The 12,310-nt window shown below is 44.1% G+C and overlaps 1 protein-coding gene across 2 annotated transcripts in view; it reads right to left on the bottom strand.

Annotated features, from left to right (window-relative positions):
* Nucleotides 1-12,310, bottom strand: part of LOC126521690 (exportin-4-like) — a 68,098-nt gene that overhangs the window by 16,646 nt on the left and 39,142 nt on the right. For both annotated transcript variants that reach the window (XM_050170419.2, XM_050170421.2), the window contains 2 exons: nt 3,564-3,733; nt 1,030-1,278 (listed from right to left, as the gene is read on the bottom strand). In XM_050170419.2, coding sequence (XP_050026376.1) covers nt 1,030-1,278; nt 3,564-3,733 — 419 coding nt within the window. The remainder of the gene's footprint in view (nt 1-1,029; nt 1,279-3,563; nt 3,734-12,310) is intronic.

Below are 12,310 nucleotides of genomic sequence, written 5' to 3'. Positions count from 1 at the left end.
AGAATAGAGTAATATGGTACATGTATCTGCCTAAACTTTGTCCTTCTGTCTTCAAATGGCTTCGTGGTTGCGCAAACTGGTCCTGACACTTGGCAAGTATGAGGATGACACTCGGCAAGGACGGTTGAACCTATTTACAACACTATTCAAGAGCCAAGAAAAACCCATTGTTACAAACGGTTTGCATGAAAAAAGCTGATAGGACACACATTCAAAAGTTTTAGTTGGAGAGAAAGAAGTACAGTCGAACACACTTGCATCATTACCGGTTTTAACACTACTCGGACGCAACAATGAGCAGCTCCTGCAGTGTGAACTTTTGTGCATTTCTATGGTAAAATGAACCACTTATTGCAATGTCTGCATGAGACATTATTGGCTATAACAATTGAATCTGGCTACTGGGAGTCTTCGCTGAAAATAAAAGAATATGAAATCCAGGAAAATAAATGTGAGCCACTGCAACTGCCTACCTTCGCCACACCTGCCTTTGTGCCACGCACACTACATGGCACGCCTCTGTCACAGCGCCCTATGCATCGCCAGCTTCACGCACCTCTCTCCCATCTTCCTTTCACCCGTTCGATACACGGGTCCGCTGTGCAGAGGTCAGAGGGGTGGAAAGGAGACGGGAGAGAGATGTGTAGGGCGATGCGACAAAGGCATCCCATGCAGGGAGTGCGGAATAAAAGAGGATGTGGCAAAGTGGCTCTTCTTTTTATTTTTTTTTTTGCGGCTACGCTCATATGTGGCTGCTACAGTGATCGCAGAAATGGAACGAGCCACTGTATCATGACTTCATGACACAACCACCTTGTGGATAATAAAACCAAAACTGGCTCATAGAAAAATGTATCAAGGTAAATCATGGCGATCTGGTGCTCAGCAACATTTTTTTTTTTTTCATGGGTTTAGAGTGCTTGGATGTTCATTTAACACATACACACACAAAAAAAATGACAAGTAAGAACTGTCACATCAGATCTTTAGAGTTATTCTGTAGCTGATGCAGTAAAATCAGACACTCACTTCTGGGGCTCAGTGAAGCGGCAGCGTGTCTGAACACAAGACTCGAAGAACTCATCAAAGCGCGTTTTGAGGGGCCCCAGGAGAGCCTCCCAAAGCCTCGGAGCCTCGGGCAATCTGTTGGCTGTGCAGGCAATGACCAGGGCCTTGAGCAGTGCCCGATGGGAGCCCGGTGCTAGGGGTCCCAGCTGACCCTGTGACTGACGCTGTAATAGTGACAGCAGGCTTGGACATGCTGCGGCTCGGTGGCCCCTGAATTTGAAGAGAAAGAAAGGCTTGTGATGCCTCGTCTACATCATGCCCTTCTCTCCAGCACCGACCGAGACATCCAGACATGGGTCCTGGCACGAGCTAAAGATGTCATCAAGAAGCACAGCCTGGTAGCGTATGTAACTTAGCCTCCCTTAGTCCTCACCCGTTCAATTAATAAAGTTGTTACTCGCTCACTCACTCCTGAATACACAGATTTCTTTCTGCAGTGGCATCTGCATGCAGTCAGAACCTCAATTTAACGCAACCAAGCTTTGCACACTCTTTTATTTGGTGAAACATTTTAAAGTCCCCAACACATATTCATGAGGACTGTGTTGAAAATCTCGACATAGAGACATAAACTCAACATCCCAGCTGATTTAATGAAGTGTTAAGGAAAAATATGAGTTTCCCTCAACACTTCATATACAGAGTATATACTGCTGTACAGTTGTTAAGGGTAGATCTGCACTGACTATTCATTTAATTGTAACTTCAGTTGCAGACACCCAAATGGAGTAGCCTTGGTTAGGCCATTAGGCCATGGCCTGAACAATGCTGCTTCATCTAAACACTGATCCAAAATGTGCAAACACTGATGAAGTCTATTTTGAAGACCTATCCGTGTCCAAAAAAAATTGATCAGTGACTATCATATCACCTATAACAACAAATGCCTGTAGGTATTGTGACTTTCTCTACCACAACCCAATTCTTCAAGGTGTTAAAAATTGGCCAGGGTACAATGCGATACAGTCATAACATTGAATTCCAGGTTTTATGAAAGATATCTTAAGTGGATTTCAATGTACGTGCATAAATATTGTTGCAAGCTTTCAAACTGTACCTCAACACCGTGACAAAGTGTGCTCCACCACAAAGAAAATGAAGACAAAAAAACAGCTGATATGGCACTGCCACATGAGGTGCATTTTAGCACATGAAGTGAAATGGGGGGGGGGGGGGTTAACGTTGCGACAATCTCAGTATATATGCATAATACTCACAGTACATGGTATTGCACAAAATAAGCACAGTACTCACAAACCAGCATACTATAATGGAACAGCGGGAAACAATGAGGCCCAGAAATGGAGAAAAATATTGATACGACTGCTGAGGTTCAGTGCTGCTTCTGTTTTCTTTTAAGTTCAATGTTTGCGTGCCTTGTCGTTTCACCCTGTATGATATCAATGTGGCGCCCACTTTTGCATTCGTACAGAGACCTCAGACCTGACAGGTAAGGTGTAGGGGTGTGCGAATATTAGAAAACTTTGAATCACTAATTGAACAATGTCTTTTTCAATCCAATCTTCTAATCGAATAGTTGGTGTTTGTAAATACGAATATTCTTCTGATAGTTTAAGTTCTCTAGCGTGCTCAATCAAACATAAAATTGGAGCATCCCGGTGGATATAGCAGACAAAACACTCAAAGTTCTGTAGCAGAGTGCACTATGCATAGCTCAGTTGGGAAGCCAGGCTTTTCTTTCTAAACAGAGATCATTTTCTCCAGGATTCTGATATAAAGAATCCTGAATAAGTGAACCAACTGCTTATTTGTTCCGAATGCTCCATTTAGGCCTTCAATAAACAATGCTTGATAGTGTCCTATGCTATGACAGAAAATTACTAACATTGTGAATACTACGATATATGAATGTCATTTTGACATAATGGTTATGCGGAAACCCACAAGGTGGAGGGAATTAATAAAGGGAAAATAAGACATCCACCCAACCGTAGCAACCGCCACAAAGGAAACCCATACGGGTTCCTCGAAAGAAAAGCTTCGCAGTTGAACAAAAATTCGTCCTGGTCCGGGACTCGAGCCCGGGGCCACCACTTTTCTGGGGCAGCTCCTCTACCATTTAAGCTAACCAGGCGGCTAGCAGATGGTAGGGCAAAGTTGAACTCATCAACAACTCTGAAGCAAAGGCAAGAGTGGTATGCCACGATTGGGTGGATGTCTCATTTTCCATTTATTAATGAACGTCATTTTATATGATGGTAAAAATAGCTTTTTTTTTTTATTTGAAATTTATTCGTAAAATATTCACTTAAATTAACTCCTGGATCTATTCGTATCGTTTTTGATTTGGTCTCGAAAATTGCTATTTGTATACACCCAGTAAGTTTTGGCCGCATACAAGTGTGTAACAGATGATTGCAGGGAGCGTGAAGCATCCACGTTTAGGTGCATCGCAGAGACGTGCAGTTCTTGTTCCACCAGCACATAAGCAACACCAAAGACCAAACTTGCCTCCACAAGCATGTCGAGCCTACCTCTCAACGTTGTTGAGGAGCGAGACCATCGCCTGGCAGGTGGACAGCGTCAGTGCAGTCTCACTGTGCCACAACTCCAGGTTGGAGCACAGCTTGCCCAGCACCCAGTCCAGCACACAGGGGCCAGCCTCCGAATCACGTCCGAATGCCGCAACTAACGTTGGGCTCATCTGTGCATGACAAGTTGTGGAACTGTCACCCTTCGAAACTCTTTCAAAGATGATCAAAAATAAAAACAAAGAACCAGCAATGGCGACTACACGTTGTGGAAGACAACAAAAATGAAGCCTAAGGACAGAGCCCCACACACCGCGTCTGTGTCTGGATGCAAGGAGAGCTCTTGACCAAGTCACGCCTCTCTCGTCACTGAGAACACTCACATGCACACCAAAGCATGTTCCCCTGTTTTTTACCTGAACTGCCAGCTTCAACTTTTGGTTACATTGGCAGCATTCTGGTCAGGAACTTGCATGTGAATTAAACTAAAAGCATGAAGCTTGAGTGGCCTAAAATGCAGTAAACTACGCTTTAAAACAAACAGTGAAATGACTTCTTTTTTTTTCTTTTTAACATTATCAGACTGTCAGCATAACAGGACTGCACTGAAGCTATGAGAAACTCTACATTGGCTTCAGAACTGTTAAGCTTATTAGGGGTGCACACTTTATTAATAGAGTTCCTCAGCAGTCAATTATGTCTACTGTCAATTAGCAAATTAAGTCGTATGGGACTACTATGCTTACAGGAGTCTGCCTACCATAAAAAAGCATCTATTTATATTGTCCACCAGCGACTTCAATGCAGATGCAAGCCTACCAGGACATGAAGTGACCTCCTATCCCAAGCTGCCCGGCTGAACGAACTTCCAAACAGTATTCTTGTATTAATAAAAATAAACATTTGTCTTACCATTTTTCTATGCAAAATACCATTTCCATCTTTTAACTGAAGACCTCAGTATTTAAACATCCTCAGTACAAACACATTCTCTACAGATAAATTTACTATTGCTATGCTTTCTGTGTTTGCTAGACGCAACTATAAGAAAAAGACACACTAGTATGAACAAACTGTAGTATGTACAGACACACTGTTAATGTAACATATTAAAGCACAAACAGAGCACAATTCTATCATAAGAAAATGATTAACCATATTTTTGGCCATACACACAGTGCTAGCACATAACCAGCGCCGAATTGCTACTCTCAGAAAACAGGAGAGAAAAGAAATATTTGCACATGTAACTGTGCAACAAATCCATACAATAATTTTTCGTAAAGGCAAATTGGTGCTCCTATCAACACAAAACATAGGTCCAGAAACAACTTTGTTTTCTATCTTTGGTCATTAGACTCATTACCTATTACACTGATGCTTCCCATCACGGCATACTGCCGCTTCACAGCAATGCTGATCTCACTGCCATGAAGCCGCACTTAAATCCAAATTTGCCGAACAGTTTAAACTTTGTATTAACACTTCTTAAATTTCGAGTCTGGCTATATGTGCTAAAATACAGTATATGGACACAGCAGCAAAGTCATTCTCCACAACATGTAGAAACAAGCACAGACAGGAACATAAGACAACATTAGTATACATTAGTAAAAGGGAATCTGCCCCATGCCTGCTGCTGTAAACTATGAGCAAGCCAGTGGTGCTACTGGTCTCCCAACACAAGCCATATCGAAAGCTGTCGGTAGATGGCTCATCACTAGACACTGTGAAAATGCTTCAGAAAACAAAAAACTGCAAAACGATTCGAACAAACTGCAAAACAATTTGAACATAATCATGACTCGAAAAAATGGCTGACAAAAATAATACAGTTAAGGATGGAAAATGATGGTTTGTGGTCATTTTGTTGTGCCTGGAGTCTTCTAAGTTTAAGTGAGAACCAACTTATGAAATTACAAATACACCCTTCTACACTAAATCCCTTCACTCAGCTGCTTATGTTGCTTCTAGTCTAATCATCACAGCAGATGTAAAGCACAAGCGTAAGCAATGTTCTTCGTGCTGTGGCTTTCAGCATGTTGTGGTTTCTTTCTCATACGTGCAACCACAATTCATATTCTGTGATTGTTACAAAGGTTATGCAGAAAGCCTTCACTATTTTTTAGTAGATACGTCTTGAATTGAAACAGAAGAGGCCCATGCCATAAGAGTGTACTGACACCATACAAGACCTTCCAACAGGATAAAATTAAGCAACAAGTTGAATTATCCAGAGTCAAGTTAGCGGACACCTACTGTGTATGGCACACAATACAAGCAAAAGCAATGGGTTGCACAGGGTACACAGCACCTGTCTACTCAAACTAAAGCTGTTTCAAGAAATCGTAATCTCAATGGAGTACTGACATGTTTTTGAAGTTGTGAAAATTCTACCACAAGCTTCTTGCAAGTAAAAGGATAACCTTCAGCAAGTATGAACATAGAAAAACATTTCTGAGATACACTATTTGATACTAAAATTATGTGGGAATGTGGGCCTGATACCACTGACAGAGAGAAAAATTTGCTGAGGTGGTGTAGCAATAAGGCTAGGTGTGACGATGTTGCTCATAAAAAAAAAAATATTAATAATAAAAGGGCTGCACACATTTCTTCTGGCTGCACTTGCATGCAGCAGCAGCCTCAGTGATCGCAAGAACAGAGCAAGACAGTGCGTCGTGGCATCATGATGTATCCACGTCTTGGGTAGCAGAACTGAAACTGGCTTGTAGAAACACATAATTTATAGTGAATTATTTAGGGTGCTCTGTCACCTACCAGTATTTCTTCCAGTGCTAAGAAAGTTGAGAGTTTCATTCAGCAAAAAAAAAAAAAAAAAACATGACAAAAATCGGTCCTGTCAGCACTTATTACCATATTTACTCGCATAAGGGACGCACTTTTTTTCCCAAAAGATATGCGCAAAGTTGGGGGTGGGGTGCGTTCATTATACGGAGTAAAATTTTGAGTGATTTTTTTTCCCCGAGGCCACCTCTAAAATAGTCTGTTTCGCCCGAAATGAGAACCATCGATTGCGATAGCAAATGTCTAGACAGCTACACGAAGTATTCGCTTCAAAGCAAACTGAGCGGCAAGAACGCAGCACGCATGTAGGTATGAGCCACCATCGACTCGGCCCCCTGATGCAGATCGCTTTCAAGATAGGGCGTGCCGCAGCCGTGCAATGCGGAGTTGCTGCCAGAGTAAAATGCCGCCCTCACCCGGGATTTTTTCGTCTCGCACGCTTTCACTCAACCTACAGCATGCGGAGCACAGCGACGACAACGGCAAAAAAGCGCCTGGAGTGTCCATATACTTGCTCTCGCAATAAATGTAGGAGACACGGTACAATTCGGCGTCCGACATGGCGTCGGACACAATCACACCCGCCGGACACCATATCAGACGCCGAATCATACTGTGTGTCATGGCAGCAAGTTCAGGGTGCGATCATTATGTGAGAAAAAGAAAAAAAAAAACACTTTTTGATTGGAAAAGTGGGGCTTCGTTCATTACATGAGCGCGTTCATTATACAAGTAAATACAGTAACCCTTTACAGTCATGTGTCAAGGCTCTCCCAATGCGCGAAAATATTTGTTCCGCTCAGATGTCGGGAAGTGCCTGGTGCACACGTGCTGCTTGTGTTCACCAGTCAACAGGGTTGGTGGAGCTGGCTTTCGGAAACATTTTGAAATAACAAGTGCACTTCACAATGACTCCAGAAGAAGGCAGCAGCCTTTTTCTTTCTTGCATGCTTAGATTTTCACGCTGCAGGGATTTTCGCATGATTTGAGGTGTGAAGCGCCAAAAGAATGGCGGTGCACTTATGGTGTTCAGGGATGGGATAGGTGCCTTTTATGGAAGAAATTCACGTGATTTCAGTGAAACAATGTGATGTTAATGCTATGAATGAAGATATTTTGTCTTTCGAGGGTCAGCAAATGTGCTCGGATTATGTTCTTGGATTATGTGCCCGGTTATGTGTTCTTATTGAAAGTAAATAAGTAGAACGTACAAATGAATAATTCTGCTCTTTTTGGTTGGTGAGTGTAATGAGTGAGAGGAAAGCGTCGTGGTTGAAAATGTGGCGACTGCTGAAGACTGTTGAAAAATGCAGTGACAAAACACTGCGGAACAGCAGCAGCTCCAAATACCCTCGAGTGGTCGACAAAGAAGAACATGTTGGCGGGTGGTGGCACGAGCTGTTGGACGAGGGAGAAAGAACATCACCCAATCAGGGGGCGGAACGAAACCAGCGGTACTAGGAACCAGGAGAGAGAAGGAGGACAGACTGGAATGCGGGGAAAAAAGATCACTCGGGAACGGGGCTTGAAGATCACTGGTGGCGAGGTTGATGTCGTCGGAGTCCAGACCTAAACCCCAGAGCCTTCACAAAACCAAGACAACCTCGGCTGTTCCTGAAGAGATTTGCCGAGCGTGGGCTCGGCTGTTCCGGCTGTAGCTGTTGCTGTTGGTGCTGATCCTGATGCTCGTCCTGATCCTGAGCCACTGTGCGGAGAGCGGAGGTTGCCTGGAGGTGACCAGAGGCCTGGGGTGACGCTGGTGAGAAACACCCGGGCAGAAACGTGAGCCAAGGAACCAGTACAGGCGCCACTCAGTAGTAGTGGTCGCACTTGGATGTCCTTGGACTCCAACAGCCTTGGCCTTGGACTCGGACGTCCAGGGTTGGCTCTACTGTGCATCCACATCTCTCGTTTGTCACTGCCTGCCCCACCGCTACCACTGTCAATGCATTGCTACTCGAGTAAATAAGACTTGCAATGTCTCAGCTTTTCTTTTCTTCTTGTTTTGGACCGTGAGTGAATTGAACTCATTGCATGGACTAACGCAGCCAACTGTAGTTTTGCGATTCTGTACCTCTTTGTGTGCTCCATGTTGTTCTCTTGTTTTCTTTTTTCTCGTAATCAATATTAAATTTGTTTTGGGGAAAAAATGGCTTTGTCTTTCCTGGACTTAGGCTCTGCCTCAGTTGAATAACTCATATTCGAGGAACCTGTCATCGCAGCGGGGGGATGAACTACAGTAAGTGCATTGATGCCTGTTGCTCCAATGAAACCACCAAAACAGCTTCTACTGCTTCAATAAATGCATGCAGCAGGGAATTGGTTTCGAGGAAGATCAGGATAAGCCGAGTGATGGGATGTAATTGACACACACCCGGGACAAAACCAAGAGGGAGGGAGGGAATATCTGTAGAGGCAACGGATGTAAGAACCCACTGAAGACTGCCAAATTATTTGGCTGAACCAACGAGATGAGCCCGCAGTTCTAACTGAAAGCCACACAGGCCTTGCTAGACTATCAATGTGAACTGTCAAAGTAACATAATTTCAGTGTAGTTACAGTATCTGGTGGCAATTTCACGTGATACCAGATATTACAAGACACTTTCGTTGCTAGAAAATATAAATTTATTTCGTAAGATGGTTCTGCCCATCTGTTTTGAACAACATTTCATCTACATCATCACTGCAGCAACCAATGCACCGCTATACGAGAAAAATTTGAAGGTAGTTAGTGACGGGCAGCTAAAAAAAATTCAGCAGTACCCATCTCACAATGACTGCCGACGGTAACGCATTAACTTTGAATTAATATAGCGACACAATGTATCGCCATCGTTGAAACAAGTATGAGGCGTGTGCTGCAGCAGGATTCTTCTTTTGCGCTTCCCTAAGAACACTCCGTGCCATCTAGCACTGGCGCTGCACAGCCTCCGCATGGCCTACGAAATGCATGGTGCACCGGTATGTGCGAACGCAGAGAAACGTATCATGTGGAAACCGGGCTTCTCTTTTGTGCTTCTTTTTGGACTCGCTGAACCATCTAGTGGCACCACCGAGAAGTCCGTGCGTGGCCTCCGAGATGAGAAGAATGGCATGCTGATGTCTGTGAACGCTGACAACTGGCCGCTTGCTTGCCGCACACTCAGTGGCATATACTCAATAGGGCTGAGAATTGGGCAAGTTGGTATTGCATTCTAAAACTGGTACAGCCCAACATGGAAAAGAAGAAACACGCCGAGCCGGCCAGAAGAAGGAACAGAGAACTGGTACAGTCTCTGTTCTGAGAACTGGTCCTTTCCATGTTGCACTGTACCCCTTTTAGAATGCATATACTCAGTGACCTAAGTTGGCGAGAGGTTCATTAAAGAGCGCCACATGCTCAGTGCATTCATCGAACAGCTGGCTGAAGTGTTGGCGTAAAATGATGTTCATTTAAATGCAGTACATACCCACAGTATTTGTCGCGCAGCCTGCTAATGTGCCAGGTTGCTGTCCTTGAGGAACCCTTGCAACACGGTTTCAGTTGTGCTCAGCATTGGAGAGATTTAAGGGATCCTTTCCATCATTGTAGAGCAGCACATTAACAGTGACACATACAGGGTCTGTTCTGACATTAGTAGGACTGGTTTTTTCCTGGGCGAATGGGCAGACGAGAGGCGGTCTTGGCGCATAGGATCAGTGAAGGGGAATATTGGCAACGCTGGGAAAAATTCGCAGTCGGCTCTCAACCACTCAAGAGAGCAGGTCGCTTGTACTGTGAACCCCTGTCGAAACGCCTCGTCACGGAGAATCATGGAGCGTTTACTGGATCAGCGATACGCGATCAAATTTTGTGTAAAGCTTGGTAAAACGGGCAAAGAGACTCACGACATGATTAAGGAGGCCTACAGTGATGCTGCCATGGGTAGATCAGGTGTTTTTAAGTGGAACAAGCTGTTCCAAAAAGGTAGGGAAAGGGTGGAAGACGACAACCACTCCGGACGACCTTCGACCAGCAAGACCAAAGAAAATGTGTCGCGAGTGAAAAATTTACTGAACAGTGATCATAGGATGAGTATCAGAATAATTGCTGATGACTTGAGTATTCCTCAAACCCAGGTTTTTGAGATTGTGACAGAAAACTTAGACATGAGGAAAGTGTGCGTGAATTTCATGCCACGAGTGTTGTCAGAGGAGCAAAAGGCCAACTGGAAAGCAATCAGCCAGGATCTTCATCATGTGAATGAGGACCCCGACTTTTTGGACAATGTAGTGATTGGTGACGAGACATCGGTGTTTGACTACGACCCGGAGAGCAAGCGGCAGAGCTCAGAATGGCACACCCCTTCTTCCCCACGCCCCAAGAAAGCATGAATGAGCAAATCTAAGCAAAAGTCCATGCTCATTTGCTTTTTTGGTCGACATGGAGTCATCCACAAAGAGTTCGTACCACCCGGAAAAACAGTCAATGCAGTTTTTTACGTGGAAGTCCTCAAAAGACTGCGAAAACGCATTGTTCATGTCCGCCCAGCCATCACCAACAATTGGCGGCTACACCATGACAATGCGCCGAGCCACACAGCGTTCCACGTATCTTACCCAGCACAAGGTGGCAACGTTGCCTCAGCCCCCCACAGCTCCGACTTGGCCCTGCCAGACTTTTTTCTATTCCCGAGAATAAAATCGACTCTCATGGGAAAGCATCACGGATTGGTAGAGGCGGTTCAACAGGCAATGACGAGGGAGCTCAACAGCATTCCAGTCCAGGCGTTCCTGGAGGCGTACGAAAACTGAAAAACTCATTGGCAGCAGTGTATAGATGCGGAAGGGTGCTACTTTGAAAAATTCTAATCGTTTGTACTATTATCATGAATAACTTTTTTTTTTTAAATGAGTCCTGCTACTTTCAGAACAGACCCTGTATGTAGTTACCCAAGTTGGCATCAAAGACGTTCATTGAAGAGCCGCACACACCTACTGGCACATACCCAGAAACCCAAATTGGCATCAAAGGGGTTCGTTGAGGACCAGCATAGACCGCGTGGCCACATACCTAGTGCTCAAAGTTGGAGTCAAAAAGTTTTTTTGAACAGTGGTAACTACCTAGTCCCGCATCTGCAGTGACCCATGCCGGCGTGATAAATGTTTGTTGAATGCCGCAAGCTTGTACACACTGCCACATAGTCAGTGACCCAAGTTGGTCCGGTGGTTGGTTTCAAACCCTGTTCCCTCAGCACAGCAGCCCACAGACTAACCAGTGACCCAGGTAGGCAAAAAAATAGTTAGATACAAACACACATACATAGATACTAACATAGTAGATACATAGCCCCCGCAATGTATGTGAAGTACCCTAAGAAGATGAACTCATCAAGTGTGCTTTGTAATGCAGGAAATTTAACCCTGTAGCTTCAGCGCTCGTGCAGAGAGATTTCAGAACAAAGAATGAGGAGGTTAACAATTGGATGCAACAAGAAAGTGAGTAGCTGTTGTCACCAGTGTCAGTAACTTTTGTTTTGGAAAAAGTCGCCATGTCCTGGATTAAACACTCCATTTTTAATGGAAGGTCACAAGGTGATGATCAGAAATTAATATTTTTCACGTTTTAACTGTTCCTTGAAGTCTTTCTTATTAATTTTTAAACAATAGCTTTAAATTACGCCTTGCAGTGCCGAGTCAATGGTCAGAATGTGGAAAGGAACAACAATGCTCAATCTTCTACAACAATGCCACATCTCAAGACTATGCTTTGCCTAGAAAAGCAGCTTTGATGCATCTAGGTGGCGTACTAATAAGCTCTTCATTATATGTCTTCAGAAGTAGTGACAAATGGAGGTGCATGATAAAATAGGGGTGAGGCGGTGAACTCAGCTGAAGCTGCTTGAGGAATTTTACCAAGGCCATTTACTGGCTATTCTTTAGCCTTAATTTGATTCTCAGACAAACACGACATTTACATC

This window comes from Dermacentor andersoni, chromosome 6, assembly GCF_023375885.2.
Source record: "Dermacentor andersoni chromosome 6, qqDerAnde1_hic_scaffold, whole genome shotgun sequence".
NCBI lineage: Eukaryota > Metazoa > Arthropoda > Arachnida > Ixodida > Ixodidae > Dermacentor > Dermacentor andersoni.
Note: the sequence above shows the minus strand (reverse complement) of the source record. Positions and strands in the feature narration are given on the sequence as shown.